This window comes from Triplophysa dalaica, chromosome 24, assembly GCF_015846415.1.
Source record: "Triplophysa dalaica isolate WHDGS20190420 chromosome 24, ASM1584641v1, whole genome shotgun sequence".
Classification (NCBI taxonomy): domain Eukaryota; kingdom Metazoa; phylum Chordata; class Actinopteri; order Cypriniformes; family Nemacheilidae; genus Triplophysa; species Triplophysa dalaica.
In genome coordinates, this window is record NC_079565.1 from 7,456,521 (window position 1) to 7,483,384 (window position 26,864).

General features: G+C 37.7%; 1 protein-coding gene across 11 annotated transcripts in view; it reads left to right on the top strand.

Moving 5' to 3' along the window:
• Positions 1–323: 323 nt before the first annotated feature.
• The window catches only part of ppip5k1b (diphosphoinositol pentakisphosphate kinase 1b), a 30,667-nt gene continuing 4,126 nt past the window's right edge, over positions 324–26,864 (top strand). The window contains exons 1-29 of one of the 11 annotated variants that reach the window (XM_056739318.1): positions 324–430; positions 5,741–6,136; positions 6,235–6,430; positions 6,732–6,822; positions 6,912–6,997; positions 8,459–8,613; positions 8,717–8,818; positions 8,909–9,070; positions 9,165–9,286; positions 9,380–9,481; positions 10,017–10,103; positions 10,200–10,275; positions 10,925–11,034; positions 12,884–12,907; positions 13,735–13,820; positions 14,046–14,171; positions 16,522–16,563; positions 17,164–17,285; positions 18,217–18,399; positions 18,478–18,619; positions 18,749–18,972; positions 19,053–19,180; positions 19,295–19,418; positions 19,500–19,607; positions 19,760–19,876; positions 20,025–20,162; positions 20,572–20,668; positions 21,378–21,470; positions 23,545–23,607. In XM_056739318.1, coding sequence (XP_056595296.1) covers positions 6,002–6,136; positions 6,235–6,430; positions 6,732–6,822; positions 6,912–6,997; positions 8,459–8,613; positions 8,717–8,818; positions 8,909–9,070; positions 9,165–9,286; positions 9,380–9,481; positions 10,017–10,103; positions 10,200–10,275; positions 10,925–11,034; positions 12,884–12,907; positions 13,735–13,820; positions 14,046–14,171; positions 16,522–16,563; positions 17,164–17,285; positions 18,217–18,399; positions 18,478–18,619; positions 18,749–18,972; positions 19,053–19,180; positions 19,295–19,418; positions 19,500–19,607; positions 19,760–19,876; positions 20,025–20,162; positions 20,572–20,668; positions 21,378–21,470; positions 23,545–23,607 — 3,241 coding nt within the window. In that variant the 5' untranslated portion in view covers positions 324–430; positions 5,741–6,001. The remainder of the gene's footprint in view (positions 431–5,740; positions 6,137–6,234; positions 6,431–6,731; positions 6,823–6,911; positions 6,998–8,458; positions 8,614–8,716; positions 8,819–8,908; positions 9,071–9,164; positions 9,287–9,379; positions 9,482–10,016; positions 10,104–10,199; positions 10,276–10,924; positions 11,035–12,883; positions 12,908–13,734; positions 13,821–14,045; positions 14,172–16,521; positions 16,564–17,163; positions 17,286–18,216; positions 18,400–18,477; positions 18,620–18,748; positions 18,973–19,052; positions 19,181–19,294; positions 19,419–19,499; positions 19,608–19,759; positions 19,877–20,024; positions 20,163–20,571; positions 20,669–21,377; positions 21,471–23,544; positions 23,608–26,864) is intronic. The other 10 variants (XM_056739319.1, XM_056739323.1, XM_056739326.1 and 7 more) reach the window with 10 other exon arrangements.

Genomic DNA, 26,864 nt, shown 5'->3' on the forward strand with positions numbered 1-26,864 from the left:
CTTTCTTTGGTATTTTTCAGCAGTAGCTTACAGATCAACCTCTCTTGACCCTGCATAAATGCTACTAAAAGTGTTCACTTAAAATGTAACCATTTGAAACAGATAGCTTATATAAAATCAGCAAAGACCATTTGTAAAGCTTAAGAATTCTTGAGCGTGTTTGCTAATGTTCTTGTGTGTAATGTAATGCATGTTATGTAATTCTCATCACTTCAGTTTACTATAATGACGCACGGTGGTGTGACGGTGTTGCTCCAGTGCTGTAGGGGGCAGTCATCTTCGTGTAGTTTCCATATCCCACCGTGTTTAAAGCACGAATGAGAGCGCTTGTCAAATGTTTTCTGGACGTAACTTCATGTGGGTCTCCAGTTTCACTTTGTATGCCAATGTCAACAGACGCTGTCGGCGATCAACTTACTCTTTCAAACTCGTGAGTATTCAACACTATGAAGTATATAACGCCTCAGTCATTGCTGTTTGTATTTACTGTCGATATAAAGTTCGAGTTTGTGGAGTTTAGATGCTGCGTGAGTTTATATGAAGGCAGTTGTTGACTGATGCGATAGTATCTCACTTTTGTCAAGCGATTCACTTGAGTTGGGTTTTGATTTTATAGTTTTATATATTTACATTTTTGTATAGATGTATATGTTTGTTTGGATCGCTAACACAGTATCCGCAGCACAGTGGAACAAACTTTCACGTTGACGTTTAACTTTTACATTTGTCTCGTGCTTTGATACTGTTAACGTTATACTTGTTTTAATCGTCGTCAGTATTATTGCATTCAAACCGATGGATTATCTGATGGATGTCTTGTATTAGTATTCTTGCTCGACTTCCTCTCATTGGTCCATCATTGCCTTCACCAGTCGTGACATTTACTGTGTGCTATATGGCCTCCTCCTGGGACTTACTTTTAAGGCAGTGTTAAACTTTGGGCACTCTTCAGACATATCTGTCTTTCCTAATAGAAACACACTCTTGCTGTGGTTTATACCTACATGACATATTTATTCATTATGGTTTACTTGTGATGTTGGTATGTGCCAGTAAAATGTAACATAATGCTAATTAATAGAAACAAATGGGACATAAAAGCTTTTAAAGTGGACTGGTATAGTTAGACAGATCTATAACTTGTTTCAAATGTATTATGACAATAATGTTTTTTATTATAGATCAGTAATAATTAACTTGTGAGTTAATGATTTGTCAGACCAGTTAGTCAACTTAATGTAAGCTCATATTCCAATTGTAAAATCATTTTATTGTGTTTTGAAGTGTAGAAGACTGATACTTTTATTTTTTTTAAAACATAAATACTATCAATAAACAAAACCGCAGGCCAATTTCAGGTCAATAAAACTATAAACAAATTATTTATGTCATGTTTATTTACATTGTAGGTGTAATTTTTCAGCATTTGTTTTTAATTTATCGTTAATGTCCAATTTCACTCTTTTCGAGGAAATGGATAAAACACTTTAGTTTTTAATTGATTTAAATATCAAGTTATATTTACATTTATGCATTTGTTAGACGGTTCTATCCGAAGAGACTTACATTGCATTGTACTATACAATTGTTTCTGAGTATGTGCATTCCCTGGGATCAAACCCATGACCTTGGCATTGCTAGCACCATGCTTTAACCACTGAACTACAAGAGCTGCGGTGTTGTGTTGTAATGTTAAAGTTGACAAGCACTGTTAAATTCTTTTCATTGATTAGATATTTGCAAAACCAAGTGACAAAAATAGAAGGCGACTAATAATAATAGTTTATGGCAAAAAATATGAAGATATGGATATACTGGACAAGGTTTCATTAGGACAGCAGCAATTTGTTAAACGAAAAAAATAAAGTTGTTTAAGAAATGCTGTTATGTTGTTCATAATGTTTTTTTTTTTGTATTGGAGCCAACGAATGTCAAACTTCACAGCAGAAAAAGGCCTTATTGCCCAGCCCTGAAGGTTGTTGCAGCTGGTTTGATACTGCCTAGTCTGCTGTGTCTTAATGATAATAATTTACAACAGAAATCAGCCTTTAAATAGTGCCAATGAAACGCTTAACAGGATATGGTCTCAAAGGTCAGTGGCTCTGTACTGTATAAGGAGCTGGTGCCATGCTGGATTGATTGTAATGGGTTTATTGACATGTGGATATTATGTTCTGTCCCATGATTTGTTTCTGATAGCGTAAGATATTGATATTGGTTCTGTATTATGCCTTTCTTAACAAAAAAACGAAAGGTTTGAGGTCACTTCTCACCGAGAATTTATTTATTTTTTGTCAAATGTTTGGTAAGTGTTTAACCTTAAGAAAGTGTTTAACATGTATGCATTTGAAAGATGAAACTAAAATTAAAATTGTTTCTGTCAATTTCATATGTAATTTGCGATTTTTGCAAACCGGCTTAAGACCAACCCAAATTTGTATTTTCCTAGTACCTAATAAATAACTATTCACTAATAGTTCTCTTACTGCAAGAATGAACCTTATTCATGGAATGTGACAGAGACTTAAACAGTGCCCGTGTAAGCCTGAAAAATTAGCTTAATGTGAATGCTGCATACCTAAAACCTAATAACTTTGACATGTTTACCTAACACAAAAGCTAGATTGCACAACACAGGCCAGGGCCTGTAGTACAAGATAGAAATGTAATGCATGCAGTTTATTGCAGGGCTCGACATTAACCGGGACAAGTGAATGTTTCATATGGGCAAGTGGGAGAGAATTTTTACTTGCCCGACCGGACAATTAACTTGGAAAAAAACAAAAATAACAACAGTGCGACATATATGGAGAATAATAAGAATATGTGCATTAGACAGAGCTCCGTGTTTGTGTGAAGTGTGTTTGTCGTTTGTTTCTGTGCGACATTAATCAATGATCAATGGCGCACCGCACTGAGTCCATGTAACTAAATGCTGACGCCGAATCCTGTTATTTAAATGTCATCTGGCTGTTCTGCCTTTCTGAGTGAACTATGTGCACAGTTTAACATGCAACACAAGTGATGGTCGAGGATTTATCTGCATATGCATTGTATGAGGATATGAACACATGAACTTTATCTCCAGTCAGAGTTGCTCTGAGAGTGCATTTAACGAATGTTTTACTGTTTGGGTGAAGCAATCGGCAGACACATAAAAACTCAAGCGTCTTCCCGGAGACCCATCAAAATAAAAGTCCTTTGGAACCATCTTGACCAATCTAAATCCGACAATTATAGTAAGAATTCAAATGAAATACAATTGTTTAATCTTTGGACAAGTAATTTTTGTACTCGAACAAGTGAATGACAAGTTTACTTGTCAGAAGGACAACCACATGACAATGCATAATGTCAAGCCCTGTATTGTACTGTACAGTACGTACAAAGTTCCTATCTTTGTTAAAAGATACCTTGTCTTGGGTTGCAATCGTCATCTACATCGTCATATTATCTGCTATATTGGACTGTGGACTGGACTCAGTCATTCCTTTGTGGCTTTAGCTGCATTTAAAGGAGCAATGAATTAAGATATACATTTTAACCCAAGCTTTTGTTATATAAGAGGGAATCGTATTCAAGAAAACATCCTGTAACTTTCAAGACCGGAAAACGCCCTTGTTACTAGAGTTACAACTGTTATTGACACCAGGCCCAGCGAATGCTGAATTAAGCAGTGCTGTGTTGTCAATATTGGATGTGATAGAATCCAATTTTTGTACTATGCGTCACTATTGCTTTGTAAGAGATCGCTTGATATGCCCTGATAGCCCTATTCGGACGGGATTTGTATTACATGAGGACCTCTAGTCATTTGTAATAATTTAAGAGGTTGTCTAGGATTTTAATCTCGTTCGAATCGGCCATGTATGTAATTTGTAAAGTAAAAATTCCCCCACAAAGGACTTACCATATTTTGACGACCTCCGAGGTCATGTCATAATATTAGTCCCTTGCGAATCGGCATCTCTGATTTAGCGGGCTCATATATCAATTTCCTAGGTTTTATCCACCGTTTGCGAATAATGGAGGTTGTTTTGAAGTGTTTTGGTATTATTTTGGGTGCTGGGTCATATCCATAAATAGTTTCCCATTTGTTTATTTATCATGGAAACTCTCGTAATATTTGAGACCCACGATCACGGGGCTCAAATGCTTACAGGTACGGTCATATGTCATTAAACACCATACAACTATAGGCTATACAAACTATACGCAAAGCCTTGCCATCACATCTGGAAAATAAGTGAGGAGGTCATTTATAAATCACATGAGGTCCCAGATAATAATCCCGCGCGAATATGTAGAATGTGTAACCTAACATTACATCTAACCAAATTCACAGAAGGCTCCAACTAAGTTTACTACGCAAACTGCTATCCAATCATAGCAATGGGCGTTTACTCCGAAGTGTTTGTAGGGTCGGCCTCAAAACCTGGGTAGAAAATAGCCAATTACTTATTGATTATGATGTTTTTGAATTTAAAAACGTAAGAACGTCACAAGTAGACCTCATACAGCAGTATAAAACAATAAACAAGCCCAGTTCATGACACCTTTCAATGGTGGTAATATTTATTTAGAGTTTGTTCACCTCGGTTAATGTTCCCTTGACCCTGGGTCACTTAAGACGGCTTCCCCTAAACTTAATGTTCCCTGTCAACACATCCACGATGTGGTGAGTTATCTCTGGAAGCCGTAGACCTCAACATTTGATCCAAGTGTCACACCTCCCCCATAGACCAGAGACCTAGAACTATATTTGGCCCCTTGGTCACTCACGGACTGTCACACTTGTGTTTGTCATCTTGTAGTGTTTTAATGAACCTCAAACATTCAGACATCAGATGAGGATGTGACAGGTTTTCTTGATTGGTTGAGAGTATCATACAGCTTGTAAAAACGAACCCCTGGATAATCTAGATTAAGTAACCGTGGGTTGTTGTTTATTTAAAGGAGTAGCTAACAGGCATAGCTAGCATGACCTTTCAGTAACCTGCTGCTGTCTCTACAGAGCTATATCAGATTGGTATGGAAATATGATATGATATATCTCTAATAGAATGCATTCTTTCCTCTGTAGTCAGCATAGTTGGCGGCATGGAGCACCATTGCTTCGGACACTTATATCACAAACCTAGACTTTAAGTTTAACTAAGAACAGCAAGTACAGATTTAAACATTTAACATACAGACTACTTCGGATGACAAACAAGCCTAGTCCAACACTGTTCCAGAAGAACTTCCTGTTTCAGTTTTTAACACTATACAAAAGTTTCAACAGAATACAACCACCAGAACGTTTATAATCGAATCAAAATGTTAAATTAATATTTTTAAGGTTTAGTTTATGTAAGATAAAACTGAAAACGGAAGCTATTCTTGACCATTGTTTACATTTTGCGAAGTGGTCCATAGGTAAACACAAGTCACATGTTAGCATCTCAACAAATAGGATTAAAGTGATGTCATGTTGTAAAACAATCAGGTTACACGTTTGATTTGTAGTGTTGTGAGATTACATATACAGACATCACAAACATTAAACATTGTATAATATAATAAAATGTTTGTATTGAAAAGTGCTTTAAAGTTCCCAGCATTGCTAAAAAACCCGCTTGGACTAAAAAACAAATAATCATCATAAAAATAAAAATAAAATAATTAAATGTTTACATGCATCGTTGCCTATATATTTCCCCCACAAATATCATATTGTTTGATGTTTTGTGCATTGCAGGTCAGAACAGGAAAGACTTCTGTGAGGACATTAATAAAAATGAGCTCAATATATGCTTCCGGCTTTTAATTTAGAAACGACCCAAACATATAAGGGTTAAACATTTTCTCATTATACTAAGTCACCCTTGGCTTTGGAGTGGAAATTCTACACCCTCATCTGACTGGATTACACACCTTCTCTATCTAATGGTTCCAGCACCGAATTTAAGCGCGAGATGGTATGCCGGGAATTTGAACGCTTGACAGAGACTCCACAGAAATGTCGGAGTCAAGACAAGCGACGAGCGCAAGTGGACTTCCTCGCCTCCTGATTGGTTGTGAGAATGATGACAGGAGAGAAATGAGAAACATCTCAAGGTCTTATGGGGAGGAGGAGGAGGACGACGAGGATCAGGTACTCTAATTCCTCTGGGCTTTCTTAATAACATTTAATAATACATCAAATGTGTTAATAACAATTGAACACGTTTATCTTTATTTCCCTGCTGTTAGTCAATGGAGCGTCAGATAGTGGTGGGGATCTGCTCCATGATGAAGAAATCCACATCAAAACCAATGACTGAAATTCTGGAGAGACTCTGCAAATTTGAGTACATCACCGTGGTCATTTTCCCCGAGGAGGTTGTTCTCCATGAACCAGTGGAGAAGTGGCCGCTGTGTGACTGCCTTATTTCCTTCCATTCCAAAGGTACCTGACATACTGAATTTTACACGTGACAGCTTTGAATTTAGATGTCCTATATCATTTCTATATTTCATACGTTGCATTTAAGTCACATCGTCATGCCTGTATTATTGAGACATCATTGAAATTGACATCACTGTTGAGAAACTTTGATACTTCTTTTTAAATACTTGATAAAGCAGCATTAACGCTAATTTGTTTGACATTATTGTATACAATGTTTTATTGAATATCTTAATACGATTTAAACACTACATTTTGTAATAGAAAATAATGGTAATTAATGTGTTTTGTCATTTTGAAGGCTTTCCCCTTGACAAAGCAGTGAGCTATGCCAAACTAAAAAACTCTCTCCTTATTAATGACCTCAACATGCAGTATTTCATTCAGGACAGGTAGGTTAAAAAAACAACAGCTTTCTGCGAACTAATCCTGCAAACCAAACCCTGTTACATAAGACTGAACTCTGTGTTTGCGATTATAGGAGGGAGGTCTACAGGATTCTTCAGGAAGAGGGCATTGACCTTCCACGCTATGCAGTGTTGAACCGGGACCCTGACAGACCAGAGGGTAAAGGTCATCATTTTGGCACTATTGTGATAAAAAATGTCATTGGATATGGGTTTGGCAGACTGAGTTGCCTTCACAGGTGTGTCAGTTGTTTCTTCAAATATGTTCCTATTTTGTTGTTTAAAGGGGTCATATGACACAGCTAAAACTAATTTTATCGTTTATTTGAGATGTAATGCAATGTGTAAACACGATTTAAAGGTCCCAAATAATTAATTGAAACAATATGTTAAATTCTTCTCTGATATCTACATAGAAGGTATGTTGCTTTATTAAGTGCAAAAATGATCCAGAAACAGTTTTACATGTCCATTTACGACCCTAGGATTTGTCCCTAAAATGAAAAGGTCTGATATTACCTTATTTGGAAGGATGACGCACGCCTGACTTGATAACTGTCCAGCTCGCGCTGTATAAAGAAGACTTGTCTCTGTGGAGCTCGCGCCTAGACGCCCCTCACGTCATAACGTTGTGGCTTATTTAAAAAAGATAACGATGTCATCGTCCATCGCGAGGTTTCACTGTAGAGTGTAAACATCTTCCGATGATTAGGCTGTGCACGTACGGCTGTCCTACAACATGGACGTCACAGTCAGTGTTATGTTGGGATTGGGCTCTTTTTTTGAGTGGTCTTTGCACGCACAAGATTTACAAAGAAGGAGGAAACGATAGTGTTTGAGGCTCATGATATGTCATTTATGGCTAGGTAAATACTGTTCCCATTTTTTGGCACCTTTAAGGTTCAATAACGCTGTATTTTACACATACCGTGCATCTTTGTATCTCCTCTTTGCCCCGCCTCTCTGAAACGCGCAGATTTTTTACAAAGCACATTGCTCTGAAAAGCGAGGTGGGTAATGTTTGGCTGTGTTTGGCAGGTCTGAGACTTAAATTTTTGGTATTTCACATGCCTAATACTTGCATGGGCAATTTATAACACACCTAAGACACAGAAATATACACATTCGTGCGATATGACCCCTTTAAAAAACTGCAGTCAGCAGTAAAAGCAAACAAAGCCTGCATTCTTTGTCACTTTAACCAGACTGATAAGCTCTTTGCAATACCTCACATCCGCACTGTTGTATATTTCACTGGTTATCTGCCATGACCTGTCTTCATTTCTCTTTTTAATTATCCTTGCTTGTAGAAGTGTTATTTTACATACGTATATAATAATTTGTATTTATTTATATTATTTTATTTAAATTTTGATTCTGTTAAGTGGTATTTGTATGCACAATGGGTCTTAGAACGCAATTTCAATCCTCTATATCTTTGAACTGTACATGTGGGAGAATTGACAATAAAGCAGACTTTGACTTTTGACTGTGATAGTTCCTCATAGTGTGCACCTTGCTAAAATGCAAATGCAAACGTAATGTAGTGTTATCAACAGCCACGATTTATTCTTGGTAAATTCTCGGGTTTGACTTAGTTTTTCCTGTTTTTGGCATCAAGAGTGTAACTTGGTAGAGTGTGAGGACCACGTGGAGGTGAATGGAGAAATATTTCATAAGCCTTTTGTGGAGAAGCCTGTCTGCGCAGAAGACCACAATGTGTACATCTACTATCCGACCTCAGCTGGTGGAGGCAGTCAGCGCCTTTTTAGAAAGGTAAATTTTTTTAAGTTTCATAGCTATAAATTCTGGGAGCTTTTGTACCGGTAATGATCAGTAAATTTAGTTTTGCGCAAAATTCATGCCTGTCATCTTTTAGATTGGCAGCCGGAGTAGTGTTTATTCTCCTGAAAGTACCGTCCGGAAGACTGGCTCGTACATCTATGAAGAATTCATGCCCACAGATGGAACCGATGTAAAGGTGCGTGCGTCATCTCATATCTTTGTTATGATGTGAATGGGCAGATAGGAAAATATGGTTTGTTGACTTTGTTTTGTATTGTTGTGATAGGTTTACACTGTAGGACCAGATTACGCTCACGCAGAGGCTCGTAAGTCTCCTGCTCTGGATGGGAAAGTGGAGCGAGATAGTGAAGGAAAAGAAATTCGGTATCCTGTCATGCTCACTGCAATGGAAAAGCTTGTGGCCAGAAAAGTGTGTCTTGCATTTAAGGTAAGGATTTGAAAGACCTTCCTCGATAGCTTCTGCTTGAGGTGTGTAAAGGGTGTGATGTCATTTCCAATATTTGACTTTAACGTCTTTCCAGCAAACAGTCTGTGGTTTTGACCTTCTCCGAGCAAACGGACATTCTTTCGTCTGCGACGTCAATGGTTTTAGCTTTGTAAAGAACTCCATGAAGTACTATGACGATTGTGCCAAAGTTTTGGGGTAGGTGGCCCATGTTTGTGTTAGATCTGAAATCACGTTGTTATGTTCAAATCGCTTGTAACTTCCTGTGTCACACGGATATGTTTCCCTCAGGAACATGGTGATGCGAGAGCTGGCCCCTCAGTTCCACATTCCCTGGTCTATTCCCATGGAAGCAGAGGACATCCCTATAGTCCCGACTACCTCAGGAACCATGTAGGTGTATCACTTTGTCTTATTGTAAATTGTGGATTATTAAAGGTCCAATGTGTACTTTTTTGGAGATCTATTGACAGAAATGCAATATACTATATACATAACTTTGTCTTCATAGGTGTATAAAGACCTTACACAATGAAGCGTTATGTTTTTATTACCTTAGAATGAGCTATTTCTATCTACATTCAGCACCGGGCTCTTTACAATACATGGAATTTACCATGTTGATTTTACAGTAGCCCTTAAGAGCATGTTTTATAAATACTTGACCTCCTTCGACAAAGAACAGAAAACGTGATGACATCTTAGTCCTCTGTCAGCTGCCGTACTGCTTCGAAAGGGAGGGCTGGAATGAGCCATTGGTTGCAATTCGAAATCTCGCCATTAGATGGCGGTCAATTTCAAACACTAAACTTTTAAATGTAACGTAAATTGTGTATATTTAACAGAAGTGTATAGCAGCTTGTTAAGTAAGTCACTTTGGATAATAGTGTCTCCCAAATGTATCAAAGTTAATGTATTTTATGTGAAGGATGGAACTGCGTTGCGTTATTGCTGTAATTCGCCATGGCGACCGTACACCCAAACAGAAGATGAAGATGGAGGTTAGAAATGCCTTGTAAGTTTTGTGTTCTCAGTGTTTGCTTGAGTTAAAGTATTGTATTCCACCAGTGTTTCTTTGTTTTCTGTGTTTGACATGTTACATTTCTCTTAGGTTTTTTGATCTGTTCGAAAAATATGGCGGCAATAAGACTGGAAAACTAAAACTAAAGAAACCAAAACAACTTCAGGTGGGTGTGATTTGAAGCTCAAGGGATGTCAGGTAGATCAAGTGATATTTGGATTATAGCAGAGAATAACAATAAGTGTTTTGGTTAACCATATTGTCAGTTTAGGCCTTGGGCAGTTCTGAAGTTATCAACAGCGATTTTGTTATCAGCAGATGTTAAAGTGATACTTCACCCAAAAATGTAAATGCTGTCATCATTTACTCACCTTCGAGTTTTTTTAAATCTGTATACATTTCTTTGTTCTGATGAACACAGAGATAGATATTTGGAAGAATGCTTATAACCATATGGATTTTGCCCCCCATTGACTACCATAGTAGGAAAAAATACAATGGTAGTAAAAGTGCCCCAGAACTGTTTGCTGTCCTACATTCTTCAAAATGTCCTCTTTTATGATCAACAGTAGGAAAAATTACTTAATCATTTTTTTTGGTTCTATAGTAGTCAATGGGGGGCAAAATCTGTCTGGTTTTAAGCATTCTTCCATCTATCTCTGTGTTCATCAGAACAAAGACATTTATACAAATTTGAAACAACTCGAAGGCGAGTAAAATTACAGAATTTTCATTTTGGGGTTAAGTATCACTTTAAATTAGTTGTATTGTACATCAGTATGAGACAACCGAATACTTTGTTAAATGTATGACAGGAAGTGCTGGATATTGCACGTCAGCTCCTGGCCGAGCTCGTCCAGCACAATGACTGCGAGATTGAGGAAAAGAAATCCAAACTTGAGCAACTGAAGACCGTTCTGGAGATGTGAGTATGCGGTCTAAAAATGAAATAGCTTCCCTCAAGTAGCTTATAGTACCTGCACGCAATTTCTAAAATGTGTTGTGTTCATTTCAGTTGTTGTTTTCATTCTCTGAATTTAAAGGGATAGATCATCCTGTTTTTGTTCGTCATTTATTCACCCTCATGTCATTCAAAACCTGTTTGACTTTCTTTCTTATACAGAACACAAAAAAAATATTTTGAAGAGCCTTGGCAACCAAACAACATTGACCCCCATTGACTTTCATTGTATCGACACAAAATCACATTTCTCAAAATATCTTCTTTTGTGTTACACAGGAGAAAGAGTCATACACATGTTTTAAATGACATGAGTGTGAATAAGTGCAGGGGTGCCGCCAGAAATTCTGGGCCCTATGGAAACCAAAATTTCTGGGCCCCCTACATTTTTTACAGATAAAATTTAACCCAATAAACATGCCCTGTATACTTAAAAAAGATACTTAGCACATTGCATAGTTAAAATGTCTAAAGATGAGTACAAAGCCTACAAAAACAAGAATTTTTTTTAGAAATATGTACTTGTTTACATAAAAGGGAGAACATTTATTATCTCAATTGCAATTGCAAGCACAAGAGAACATTATGTATTGACATATACTTAACATGAACAAGCTTTAGCTGGGTCAAACTGCTCATTCAGGAAACATCAGCTACAGTAGAGACACGTTTTATTCAATTTTATATTATATTTTTCTGGGGCATTTTATTCATATTAAGAACGTCAGGTTTGACAGCATCGATCTTAGCAGCAGCACTGTCACTTCACAGAACACACGACACGGCAAACTAATTTTGTAATTTTTGAAGCGTGTAGATTACTTTTTGTTTTGCGAAGTTATCATCATGTGGCGAACACAGTAGATAAGACGTGTTTAGAGGCTTCAATCTTCGCGAAGTTTCGCGCTCAGGCTCACCTTGTTCGGCTGAGACGGGGACGGGGGGTGGGGGACGTGGGTGTGCAGCAGCCGCTGAATCTGTGTCTACGAGACATGATAACCCGTCCCGGAGACAGCAGAGATGTTATTATTGTTGGATGTAAATCATAATTCAGTAATTATTTTACTAAGCTCGCTAGATAAAAGCAGGTCATGTAGCAACAAAAATAAGTTTTGGAATACAGGAATATGGCAAGCTACCTTTCTTTTTAAAAAAAAAGGGGTGACATACTGTCGACTTTGGCGTTCTCTGTCTTCTCTTGACTTCTTTTCTTTCCGTTTTTGTTTCCCTGACTTTTGATGTGACGTGTCTGCGTGTGTCACTGTCTGCGGCAAGTCCAATAAGCAAGAGACGCTGAATAAGTGATGCTAGCATTTATATTTTTTGATGAACTATCTCTTTAAATTCTGATTTAGCCATTTGGTCAATTCAGGCTTGTTGCTAAGGTGGTAAAAAGGGTCTGACCAATAGAAATATGTATTGCTGTACTGAACAAAAATGATTGAAAATATTGGTCATCAGTAGGCGAACACAGAATCAGCTAATATTTTCTGCATTGGTTGTCTCGAAAATATGCAGAATTATTTTTTTAGCTGCGTTTTCATTAGGGTTGCTTTTGTAGACATTAAAATTGATCCTAAAAACTGTTTTTAGGTGAAATCTTTATAACTTTAATGTTAAATCTGTGGAAAAGACTTTAAGTTCTCATTTAGAAAAATACATTTATATTTTCATGACCAGCTCTGTTATTCAGTATAATGTGTTCATGACTCCCTTAGTTGTCCTCATGTGGATCAGTTTCAACTCATCTCTCTCTCTCTCTCTCTCTCTCTCTCTCTCTGTCTTTTTTGTGTCTCGGCCGGTCTCTCAAAAGGGAATCCAGCCTGAATTATAATCAGTGCGCATATGTCCCTTATGTTTTTTTGTAATTCAGGCAAAGTGGATAATAACCCTCATTAACCTGAGATTTTGTAGAAATTACTGACACGTTAATAGGGGCACTAAAAATGGCCTTTTACATGAATGGATTCCGGTTGCTATTCTGTGTGGCATCTGCATGCCATTTTGAAAGTGTTTCTAATCTCTCACAGTTCTTTCTGGTCTTGTTTACACCGGGTCTTAATCAAGATGTTATTGGTTGTCGAAAGGTGTACATAAACTGAGGAAACAGGTGTTTGGGAAAGACCTTCGGGTTGACGAAACAATACAGCAGAGCCAATGGTGATCACAGTACGGTCTTTATTAAATTATACAAAGGATATATCTTAAGATCAGGGGCCTTTTTCAGTCATGTGTTCTCTTTTTGTAGGTTCCAAAATTTGTGCGACTGCCACAAATTTGATATTTAATGTGCACTTATTTGCAATAGGATTTAAATTTCCAATTAAAAATAGTTCATGCTGGTTAAGAAAATCTTCCAAAGTTCTCTGCTGTATGGCGTGACTCCAAAACATGGCACTGTTGCAGATGCAGGGTCACGTTTCTTTCCCCCCAAAGCCTGTCGTTCCCCTCGAGACAGCCCTGGTATGGCACACATTAACCCCTGCTAGCTTGGGAAGGTCACCCGGACACATGTTTCCAGAAACATGGAGGCCAAAGGACACCTGCTAGCAGTTTGAGGCTAGTGTTGTGACTGATGTGTGCTGTCTGTGTTTCTCTGTGGGGGAATGCTTACTAAGAGTGGGTGGTTTGTCTTTTTCCCCGCCCCCGTGTATTGTCTTTCAGGTATGGCCATTTCTCAGGGATCAACAGGAAGGTGCAGCTGACGTACCTACCAAATGGGCAACCCAAAGCATCTAGTGGGGAGGAAGGTATTAATGTTTAAATATGTCTTTAGATTTAATGCATGTGGATGCATGCTAAACATTCGGGGATGGGTTTGAATCCCAAGGGTGCAAACAAACTGATAAGATATCATTTTAAATGCACTGTTAATCATTTTGGATAAAAACGTTGCCATACATATATACATATACATATACATTGGCAGTATTTCTTTTTAACAACAATGTTTGAGCCTTTGTTATGTGTGTTAGACTCTCAGAAGGAGGGTCCATCCTTGCTCCTGGTGTTAAAGTGGGGAGGAGAACTGACCCCAGCAGGTAGAGTTCAGGCTGAGGAGCTCGGACGAGCCTTCCGTTGCATGTACCCCGGTGGACAAGGTAGAATCACACAACACTACGAACGAGAAGTTAGGCATGCTATTCAAATAAACAGGACAGGGTGCAGATAAGGGCTGCAAGATATATTGAAATAATTAAAATATGGCAAATGTTTATATTGGAATGAGTTGCCAAAACGGGATGATTTTACTACTTCAAGAGGGCTTTTCACACTTGAAATCGTTAACCCTGGGTTATTCTAAACCCCGGGTAAACAGAACCCTGGGTTATCTTGTTCACATTTCACGCTGCTTATAATTTACCAGGGGTTAAGAGATAACCCTGGGTAGTCCTAACCTGATGTTTCACACTATACATCACTAAACCCCGGATTAACATTCTTATTTGCGGTGTCAACAGTGATGATCAGATAAATACTGCAGCGTCAAACTGACTGAACAAAAGTAGTGCGTGGTCGCTTTAAATAACCGAATACCATGTTGTTCCCAAGGGGTAATGTTACGGACTCTCGTGAAACCAATACGTAAGTGACTAAAACTGCAATTCATCGACTGGCCGCTAGAGGCTGGCTCCAAAACAGAGCAGAATCTCATTGAGCCCCATGTTAAAATGGCCAACTTTTTAGCACAAAAAAAACATGTTTACAGCCTGGTACAAAAAAATATTTTGGTATAAATAGGTAATTATGTACTTCATGACAACCTTCACAAACCTTGGGGTGACCTTGGGGTTTAGAATGAAGAAAATCCGGGGTTAAGAGCGATGTGAAAAGCCCTAAAAAGTACTCAAAAGAGCAGATAGACTGTTGAGACCGAGAGAAATAATGCTTATTTACCCTCTTGTCAGTCAAAATCTGTATGTTTACTTGTTTGGAACACAAAAGAAGATATTTTGATAAATGACTCTGTGGTTTTGTGTCCATACAATGGAAGCCTATGTGGTCCAGAGATGTTTGGTTACCAATACTTTTTTGAAATATCTTTTTTCTTCTGCAGAAGAAAGAAAAGTCATACAGGTGTGCAATAACATAGGGTTTAATAAGTGATAGAGTTTTTACTTTCGGTTGAAATTTGCCTGTTAATATAATTTAATGTTGATTTTACAAAGTTGGAGCTTTATCATATTGCACATTCAATAACGCATTCTAAAGCACAATATTGCTTTTTTCTTTATATCGTACAGCCCTAATACAGATAGTATTTGAAGACATAACTACTGTACCACTTTAAATTATATGAACATTGTTTCTGTAGAAAACAACTGTTCTGTATATCAACTCAGAAAGCATGTATTTTAAAGATATGGACACTTTACAGTATAAGCAGAACGTTCCACAAAAGAACATTAAATGTTATTCGTATTTAAAGGGTGGAACAATGTAATGTAAACAATAGGCAAACTAAAATAGACAAAGCTTTTCTGTTAATGGTCAAACATTAATGAAACTGTTTTATTTTATCTGGTTCTAGTACACTTGTAAACAAGAGAATGATTAAAATGAAAATAAAATGCATGAATACACAAGACAATTTGTTAAATGGAAAGTTCACCCAAAAATGAAAATTCTGTCATCATGTTCTCATCCTCATGTTGTTTCAAATCTGTAGAAATTTCTTTGTTCTGTTATGTAGAATTATGTAGGAAACCAAACCGTTTGGGTCACCATTGACAACCATAGTAGTTTCGATTCTTGTTATGAAGGTCAACTGTTCGGTACAAATATTCTTCCAAATATCTTCTTTTGTGTTCAGTGGAACGATCAAATGTATTCAGATTTGGAATATAGTGAGGGTTTATTCTTGGATAAACTATCCCTTTTTAAAGCATATTTTGTGTGTGCTTGGTTTGTCTTCACAATGACATTTATACATTTTTAGGTGTGACATATCCAAATATCGGCCACTGTATTGTTTTTGAAGTAGATAACAAGCAAATGATATGTTACTAACTACAAACATTAGAGCTTTTGCACAAGTGGAAGCTCTAAACTCTTACTGCATAATATCTATACCTTGACAAGATATTGTGTTCTGCGTCAAGTGACCCTGTTTAAAGCAAGTCTGGGCAGGAAACCTGTTCTTCCTGTTCAGTGTTCTTGGCGTACAGAAGCATGTTGGGGCAAGATTTCTTGCATGCCTAAAGAGGAATAAATACTTGCCCTACGACAAGTAATGGTGTACCTTTCTGTACCATAGCATAAAATACTTCTTACTTCTCTCGGATTTATTTCCAACCAAGAATTTCTCCCTGGTCCATATTTTTGTCAAAGTTCCAAGAGTCCTACATGGCCAGACTATTTTTGCTGGGTCACTGTCAGCTTTTTAGCAGTGGGCAGCTATTTTGCACTGCTGGTTAATGTGCTGTTCTTTTACCTTGAATTGTTAACTAGACAGCTGCAGTTCCCTTGGCTGTGAATCCCCTGTTGACTGTGGTAAGAAGATATTTTGGTTGCGTGCATAGGGTAGTCTTGATATTGGGTTAATGCACCGTCTGCCTCATTCATTTACATGTATGCATTTGGCAGACGCTTTAATCCAAAGCGATTTACATTGCATTGTATTATACATCACCTGGGATCGAACCCATGACCTTGGCATTGCTAGTGCCATGCTCTAACCACTGAGCCACACATCTCTTTAATACCTAACAAGCATCTCATTAAACTAATGCTGACAGAAGGACATCACTGGAACATTCCATGCTTCACCTTGGCCAGTTGGACTTTGCAGAAGGACATTGGTCGTACTAAAACATGTCACTCATTTCAAATGGACGTGATTTCTTCATAAATATGCTAGAGAAGCACCTAAACCAATACTGCCAGATGCTTTCAGTAGTGCGGATGCATTGAAGAGCATGAATCACATTTTAATAGCTTGGTGGACCAAGTTTTTCCCCCGTTTGAGGTGCTGCACATTTTGTGTAGATTATCTGACGTGGTTCAAAAGCAGAAACATAGTACCATTGCCTCCACACGTTTGGTTCTTGAGGGGGTTTTAGTTTTAAGTTCTTGTGCTCTCTTGGTTTGCAGGAGACTATGCTGGTTTCCCTGGTTGTGGCCTTCTACGTTTACACAGCACCTACCGACACGACCTCAAAATTTACGCCTCTGATGAGGGTCGAGTACAGATGACTGCAGCGGCGTTCGCAAAGGTTTATTTGGGTTTTGTCTACAGCGGTGTGTTACAATGCGTTTAGATTGGTTGATGTAAAGTCCCGGCCAAAAGTGATGTCAAAGTTTTTTAATTAAATATATTATTAAAGCTGTAATAAAAAAATTATACTCATGTTGCATAGTTGTTTTAATAGCGAAAACTGGGAAGAATTTAGGAGGCTTAGCAAAAGATTACCCAGGATATTACTACATGAAAATATTACAACATGATAGGATCAACAAATATAAATAACAAATAAGATTGTTGTTGCATGTTTTTTTTATGTTGAGCGATTTGAAAAAATTATAGCTATTATTGTTTTGTTTTCAGTTTTATGACAATATTATACAAAATTTGAATGGGCTTTTATTTTATATTTTTAGTGTTCAGGTTAATTACATTTTTTAGCAACTTTCTATGTGCTTTTGTCATTTTATTTTTCTGTTGCTGTATAAGTTTAATATATTTTTTATTTCAGTTTTAGTTAACTTTTATTAATTTTCTAATTTTATTAATAATTTTAATTTACATAATTTAACATATTTATTTGATAAATTTTAGTGTTAACGTTAATACATTTTTTTTTTTAAATAAAAAACTTTTTTTTTTCTGTTGCTATATACCTTTAATACATTTTTTATTCATTTTCCGTTAATCATTTTAGTACATCAATTTAAACTTATTCTCACTTTTGCTACTTTCTTTTTTTTTTTTTTTCAATTGACAGAAATGTTTTCCGTTTAGTACGGAAACCTGAGGGGTCATTAAAAGCAAATATTATACAAAAATGTACCCACCTGGACATCACTTTTCGCCACACCTGTATATTGTAGTATACAATTAGACTTGAAAGTCTATCTTGTGTGCTTCAGAAGAAGCAAGAAATCTGAGCATTTGTAAAACAGCGTGATTCCTGTTTGTGTGTATAGGGTCTGTTAGCCCTGGAAGGGGAGTTGACCCCAATCCTAGTTCAGATGGTCAAGAGCGCCAACATGAATGGACTTCTGGACAGCGACAGCGATTCCCTTACCGATTGCCAGCAGAGAGTCAAAGCTCGATTACATGAGATCATGCAGAAGAACAGAGACTTCAATGAGGACGACTACCAAAAGGTGACGCAAGTTGAAATTTTCGAGAAACAACTGATTATCACCGCATCACTAACTTCCTCTTCCTCCCGTGTCATTAAGCTGGCTCCAACCAGCAGCCCGTCTCTGGTGAACTCCATTGGGGTGATCGGTAATCCGGTCAGGACTTTTGACCAGGTTCACACCCTGATTCAGAGCCTTACTTCTCAGATCTGCAAAAGGCTGGAAGACCCCAAATCTGCAAGTTGGTGCCCATCTTTTTATTTACGCTAGCTATATTTATACTTTCGACCATTGGCGACATGATACCATAAATACAAAACTTTTCTTCAAAATTGTTTTTTTTATTTATTTGTTGTAATGCAAACACCAGACCTGCAGCTGTACCACAGCGAATCCCTGGAGCTCATGCTACAGCGGTGGTCCAAATTGGAGCGAGACTTCCGCATGAAAAACGGCCGCTATGACATCAGCAAGATTCCGGACATCTACGACTGCATAAAGTACGACACCCAACACAACAGCTCTCTGGGACTGGAGGAAACGCTGGAGCTCTTCCGGCTGTCCAGAGCTCTCGCCGACATCATCATCCCCCAGGTATCGATTTTCTAGATTGTTATAAGCATGTAATGGTTTTAAACTTTTGTAATCTTCCTACAAACTCTTTGCTTGTTCAGGAGTATGGAATCACTAAAGCCGAAAAGCTTGACATTGCTAGTGCCTACTGCCTTCCTCTGGTGAAGAAGATTCAGCTTGATCTTCAGAGGACTCATGAAGATGAAGCTGTCAACAAACTCCATCCACTGTGAGTCTCTGCACTGGCGTGGAACGCTCAGTGTTTGATACGGTTCTCAAGGAGTCTTGTTGAAGGTCTCCAGAACCTCCGTGAGTGATCAGATTGTGTTTTTCATCCCTTCTGGTGGTTCAGGTACTCGCGAGGAGTGATGTCACCGGGTCGACACGTTCGGACCCGGCTCTATTTCACCAGCGAAAGCCACGTGCACTCCCTGCTCAGCATCTTCCGCTACGGAGGCCTGTTAGACGTGAGTCATACACCATCAGATCAGATGATTGTGTCTTGTGCGGGTTCCTGCGTGTTTTATTGAATGTGTGTCTATGTTTAGGAGCTGAAAGATGAACAGTGGAAGCAGGCCATGGACTACCTCGGTGCTGTGACTGAACTCAACTATATGACACAGATAGTTATAATGCTGTATGAAGACAATAACAAGGTACAGAATGCACCCACCTGGACCTTTGTAACCAATAAAACTGCAGTTATTAGAAGTTTTTCTGAGAACATATTAAAAGTTTAAAACAGTCTCTGTTGTATGTGCTTTTATAGAGTATATAATAAGATAAAAGTGACTTTGTGCATCTATAGGACCCTTCCTCAGAAGAACGCTTCCATGTGGAGTTGCACTTCAGTCCAGGGGTGAAAGGGTGCAAGGACGAAGATAATGCTCCAATGGGTTTTGGTTTCCGCCCCGCCTCCTCAGAGGTGTGATTTTACTGCGAATAGTACATTTGAATTTCTTTCTTACTCTGAGGGGAACATTTATACTTATTTAGATTCACCTCCTAATCCTTGGAATTATAAGAAATATTGCATGCTGGTTCTCTTCCAATATTTCCATTTCATATAACAGAACCATGAGAAACAGACAAACCCAGGCAGTCTTGAGGACCTTTCCCAAGACGAACCTGACAGAGCTGGACCGTCTGAGCCAATGAGCATTCAGAGGAAGTCCCCATTAATACGCGGCCGCAAGGCTGGATCCATGGAGGTACATTGCTTTAATTATTATTATTAGTAAACTAGGATATCGTTTATTCATAATCATGTAATTCGAAACCTCTACATGACACTAAAGAAGATATTTTGAGAAATGTCTTAGTTGTTGTGTGTCCATACATTGGAAGTCAGTGGGGTCCAGTGTTGTTCGGGCACCAAAGTTCTTCAAAATATCTTTTGTGTTCTGTCAAATAAAAACTAATATATAAGATTTTTCAATGGCATTGGTGTTTTAACTTTTGGGTGAATTACCCCTTTAATAAAATAAAGTACGAATACAAATACAAATACAGGGATAGATTGACCAGGCTATCGACCATCAGCATTCAGAATTAGATCTTTGTTTTAAAGTTGGTTATATTATTTTAATTATCTATGTGTTTGAATGTCTTTACCTGCAGGTTCTTTCCGAGAGCAACATGTCTTCCCGCGGAGCCGCGTTTCGTATTTTCCCATCGTCTTCTCGCCAGTCCCCGGAGATCAAACCCAGCGGGTTAGGTGGGAATCAAATTTCATGTGTTGTTTTTAACCTTCGTGTAGCAGAAACACTTCATTTGTCCTGTCAACACGCTTGATGGAAAAACCTCTCTTGCTGACCATTGAATACGCTCTGGTACACTTATGTTTAGCATCAATGACATAGTTCAAAAACCCTGCCAAGTATATTCAGAGCACAGATCAAATCTTGCCGTTCCCATCGCGTCAAAAATGTGCCCACGCTGCCAGTCGGGGTCTAAATATGGCTACTGGCAAGACTCTGATATTGCTATTCTTGTCCATTCTGTTTCTATATTCTTGTCCATTCTGATCTATGTTCAAGAACACTTACAAGGGGACAGGGTGCCAACTGTCTGGTTGTTTTGGAGCTCCATAAAGTTCAGAAATTGTGGCTGAAAGTTGTATATCGTCACCTCACGAAAGACACTTTTTTTGACTAAGTGCATGTGGCATGTCCAATTTGCATCTCAAACATGTAATTTATGTTTCTCAGTACTGTCATCTAGTGGCTATTTTTAGAAGCGTTGCTTTGTTAATTTGAGTCCACTCCAATTGCATGGGCTAAATATAATTTCTGTTTAAATGGGTCGTATATGAAAAAGACAATTTTTGTACTTGTTTTAAAATACATATGCATGTTACCCCATAAAAACTAACCAGTACTAACCACCCATTCACAACTCCACCCTACGCCCCCTTCCACACCCAGGCGCCCAGTGTGCAGGTCTTTTCAGCGCCTCCTACCCCAACCTGAGAGATCTAACACGCAAAAAGCCCTTCAAGAATCTGGCTTCTCGAGTCGGTATGTCCCATTCACACACACACATATACAGGAGTTTACCTCACAACATGTGAAAAGTGAAGTGTGTAATTCTGTGCTGCTAGCGCCATCTAACGAAAATTTTAGAGTTAGAAATGAGTTTCACTGTCTGTCATTGGTCAGCAAACAGATAATCCTCATGACATATGTTTGTCCATTCCTGTTTTGTTCGGCCCAGTGGGGCTTCTCAAACAAGCATTGCAGTTTGGTTTGGTGCCTCTAGTGTTGCAGAAATAACACGCTTCACCTTTTAAGACCCTTGTAAATTTATTCCGCTTTTCAGAGTACTTGATGTGCTAAATTTCACTCAAGCATTTACCTAAGTATTGCACGCAGCAGGAGCTGTCTCTGTTTGCATGAATAGTCTTTTGACATGCATGAATAGTCAGTCTAAATGCTCGAAACGCTGTATCTCTGACTCATCAAGCCATGTTTACAACTGGTATTTCCATTCATCTTTTTCTATTTTTTTATTTCTCCAATTGAACTGTTATATATTTTTTATGTCGCACGTAACCAGCAGTTTTAAACCTCAATTTGATTGACAGGTAAGTAGATCCAGTGCTGCTGTCTAAGATGACCTTTATATATGATTTACTATGAAACTCTAAGTTCACCTGCTTTTTAACCAACAAATATAGTTGAAAAAAAGGGACTTTTTCCGAATTATGTTACAAATATATTTTTGTGACCTAAAATGAATGTGTATACAGACATTAATGTGGAAGCAAACGCATGAATAGTATTTTGTTCGGTTTTAGACAATCAATTGTTTTTTTAATGATTTGTCACATTCTCTTTTTTGATGTTCGATATGCATAGACGTTTTCAAAGTGACAACATGAACAAATGTTTGTGGGCTGCCCTTAACTTCCGGTTTACATTTTGAAAACAAAAGAGTGCCTGTAGATTATTTCTGATAACAGGAAACAGAAGCCTAGAAGATTGCTAAACTTGTCTCTGCAATGTTAGACTGCGATACCAAGCTCAACCGCTAGATGTCAATGTACCAAACAGTCTCTTTAAATTCAATGCGACCAAACTACAGGACCCATTCAAAAAATATTTATCTAATTCAATTATTATATAATCAAATTATACTATAAATGAATATTAGCATAAATTAGATTAAATATAAATAGTTATATTGTCGAAAACTAGCCAAACACAGACCGGAAGTTAGCTGCAGTACTGGCGCGTGGAAACAGTCCATTGTCTATTTAATGCGGAGGAGAATATTTTAAAGTCTTGACACTTAGGGTTGTCTGCATATGTTTTGCACTGAAATAAATATGGCATAAAAAATATTAAATCTATTCTGGCATCATTATATTCCACAGCATTATATTTGCTTCATTAAAATGTGATTTTTTTAAGATACAAAGTTCACCCCAAAAAAAAAAACATTCTGGCATTATTGACTCACCCTTTTTTCATTTAAAATCTGTATGACTTTCTTCTGCAGGACACAAAAGATATTTTGATGGAAGTTGGTAACCAAACAGCGCCGGCATCCATTCACTTCTTCTGTATGGACTCAAAACCAATGCAAGTGAATGGGTGCCGGTTAACAACATTCTCTTAAATATCTTCTTTTGTGTTCTGTGAAAAAAAAGTCAACAGGTTCGAAATGATGTCATTGATGACAGAATTTTCATTTTTGGGCAAATTATCACTTTAACAGTTTCGTCCACAGGGTGTCACTGTGTCTTTGAGATGGAGAATTTAAGACATTTAAAATTGCACCCAAAATACTGCCTTGTCATGCTGTCGCACCCAAAAGCACATTCTAGCTCTGAGAATTCTGGGTATTTTGTTGCACCCATCTGTTGTTATAGTGTTTCTCAATCCCACCATTAAAGGGTGACATCTGGCCCTGCTTTTTCATTTACCTGCTTGATATAGATGGTTTTATGAGAGACAAAAGCTTGGCAGGTTTTGTGTTCTGGTGTGAGGAATATAAATGCTGGAAGCTTTGCTTGAGATTGAATTTATTTTTATATGCGGAGAGGCACGATGACAAGAGTAACTTTAAGTGCCTCTTTTGTCCCCTTAGAGCTGCTGTCAATGCCGGCAGTAAAGCGGTTTTCTGTGTCGTATGCCAGGCATCCGACTAATGGTATGTTTGGAGTTTTTGAATCCATGTTTTTGACACCCTCTTTGCATGCGCTCTACGGTTGTTCCAAAGTTGACTTCGTAATTTAGCACAGTTGTGATTTTTGTTATTTTTACATTTAAATCTCTGTAATCAATCTTCATCACGCTTTTTATTTCATTTCTCACAAGACACACCCATCTTTATTCATTCTTCTGTCTGATTGTCTTGTTGCATGGGTTGTACCCAATATATCACTCTTGATATATTGTTGTTTGTGTGGAAAATCAGTTTTCACTCATTTATGAAAATGTTGATGCACCTAAATTCTGTGAAGAGAATTTTTTTTCACCAGCAATGCCTAGATGATCACATGGTACATGTTGTGCATTACAAATGGACATCTTCAAGTATCTTTATTGTTCATAACTGGAAAAGTTTTGTCATCTATAGAGATAGTTCACACAAAATGCATTTACTCACCCTCTTTTTATTTCAAACCTGTATGACATTCTTTCTTCCACAGAACATACAAAAAAATATTATGAAGAAAGTTGGTAACTGAACAGCTCCATACCTATTCACTTCTGTTGTATGTATACAAAGCTAATGCAAGTCAATGGGTGCTGTCTTCTTAAATAATATAATCAATTAATAAAATATCTTCTTTTGTGATCTGTGGAAGAAAGTAAAGCTTTCTGGTTTGAAAGAGCAAAAGGGTGACTAAATGATGACAGATTTTGTATTGTTGACTGAACTACCCTTTATTTGAAACTGTGCTTGGCTTTGTGACCTACTGCAAATGGGGTGATAATTCAAGGCGTAGTTCGCCCAAAAATAAAAGTTTGTAACACTTTACAATAAGGTGCTTTTTATTAACAATAAGTTCATTCATTAGCTAAAATGAACTGACAGTGAACAATATTAATGCATCTATTAATGTTAGTTTACTAATAAATTATTAAAATCAAACGTTGTCACTGTTAACATTAGTTAATGTACCATGAATAACTGTATTGACATGAACCAACATTAACAAGGAATAATAAAAGCTGAAAAAATTGTTCATTTGTTATCTAATGTATTTACCAATGTTAACTAATAGCACCTTATTGTAAAGTATTACCTTAAAGTTCTGTTCTTTCATCTGTGGAACACAAGACGTTTTGAAGAAAGTCAACTTTGCTCTCTTCTAAGCAGTTAAAGTAGTTGAGGATCCGAGGTTGTTAAACTTGAAATGGGACTAAAAAGTTCCACAATGGCATCAAAAGAGTCTGTACAACTCATCTCATATATTTCAAGTTTTCTCAAGCCACATGTTGTTCTTTGTGAGGGGAGAAACTGAAACGTAAGTTCACCCTTCACTTTCATCACACGAAAACACCAGCTGGGACATTCACTTTTAAATAACTTCTTTTGTGTCCCGTAGGAGACATAAATTGCATGACAGAATTCTCATTTTGGGTTAACGCTTCCTTTTTTAAATCAATTTATTACGTGATAAACCTTATAAAAATGATGTTTCTTATTTTGCTCATCCGTCACTAAGAAGCTGCAATTTCTGTTTCAAAACATCAAATAGCATTTACAAGATGTTTACTCATAATATGAGTGTATTTTTAATATGCTGGCTTCTGTCAGATGCGTTTAGAAGTTTTCGATTTTCCCTACATTTGTGTCCTATTTTAAACCAACTTGATGAATATCTGCAAGTTGTAATAACGTACAGTTCTTTTCTTATAAAACAAGCCTTACGGTGCACATGAAGTACAGAGCCTTCAGATGAAGAAATACAGTACACGTTAAGGTGAAGTTGTTAAGTTGTTTTTCCAAGTAATTTATTGGAGTAATAATGGTACAATACAATTTAGGTTTAGTCGATACTATTTTAAGCTAAACTGTACGTATTTTAATGTCAAAGTCCAGTTTTTGGTGGTGATTAACATTACACCACAAGTTCTGTAGATCAAGTTGAACTTTGATTTAGTATAAAAATATTTCTGCAATATGGATGCCCAGTCGGGAATCTAGTTTAATCACGTTATATGAGGTTGGGTTTTTCTAGTAACAGTGAAAAGTAATATGTGACAATTTAGCACCCCTTGAGGGAAACTAAAGCCCATCAACCCAGCCATTCAGCCACTAGTACAGACCAAATGTTCCCTATCAAAATGGTACATCTTCCTCAAATCAATGCCCTAAACCTTTCCTCCTCACAGGCTTCTAGCCGCCTCTGAAAATAACTGTGAGTACTTAAAAAAACATTAATTTGGGGTCAATAATTATATCATTCAGGAACAAACATCCCTGCGGGGCTGAAACAGAAGCTGCGGCTGCTGTATACATTCTCGTTTCTTTCCTCTTCTACTTCATCTCAATCCTCTCTGTTTCTCCTTCATCCCTCCCACCTCTTGGCTTACCTCACCACTCTCTCCTACTCCCACTTCTCCTCATTCTGTCACTCACTGCCATCATTTCCTACCTTTCGCAATTTTCCATTTCGTTTATCGGCAGAGAAATGTTTCTCTTATTTCAAGAAATATGAGAATAGGCTTTTAGCAAAAGTGGTTGTTAGGCTTTAATGTTCGTTCAATTGTGGCATACAAACACTGGGAATAAGTATGAGAAGTGAACTTTTAAATGAGTCCAAAGGAGGCCTTTGATGAGTCTTTTTCCTTCCTTACCCATTAAGAAGCAACTGAAATGATTGAAATTCAATTCAAGCAAGTTATAAATTATATACACCGAATTGAACAAAATTAACATTAATTTCATACAATCCTTGCTCAAAATTGACTTGCCTTGTGTCATCTTGAAAATCTACATACAGCACTTTTATTATTGTGCAAAAAATGAATTTGATCAGCAATATCGATATATATCAGTCTTGTCACCTCCTTGTTCCTCTTCTCAACCTTCCCAGAATTGTCCTCTGTTGGTATCGTCCCCTCTTTTACATCCTAACTTCTTTTCCCCATTTCCCATTCTCTTTCCTAACTCTTTCCCCTCAGAGATGCTCTTAGATGAGCAGCATGTATCAAAACTGCTGGGTGGGCTTTCTGTTGACCCTGTTCTGACCCACCACCTACATCACTGTTCCTACCACCTGCGCCTGCTCAGCAATTGGTTCCACTCCCACCAGGAACCCCCAGAATGCCTTTCTGGTCAGCCCGTGTGTCACTCGCTCTGTCGTCTCCCAGATCCAGTTCTCATTTTCTGATTTGTGCTGTAAATGTACGCTGTCAGTCTTTATGGCTTCAGATGCAGATTCTGTATCTGTG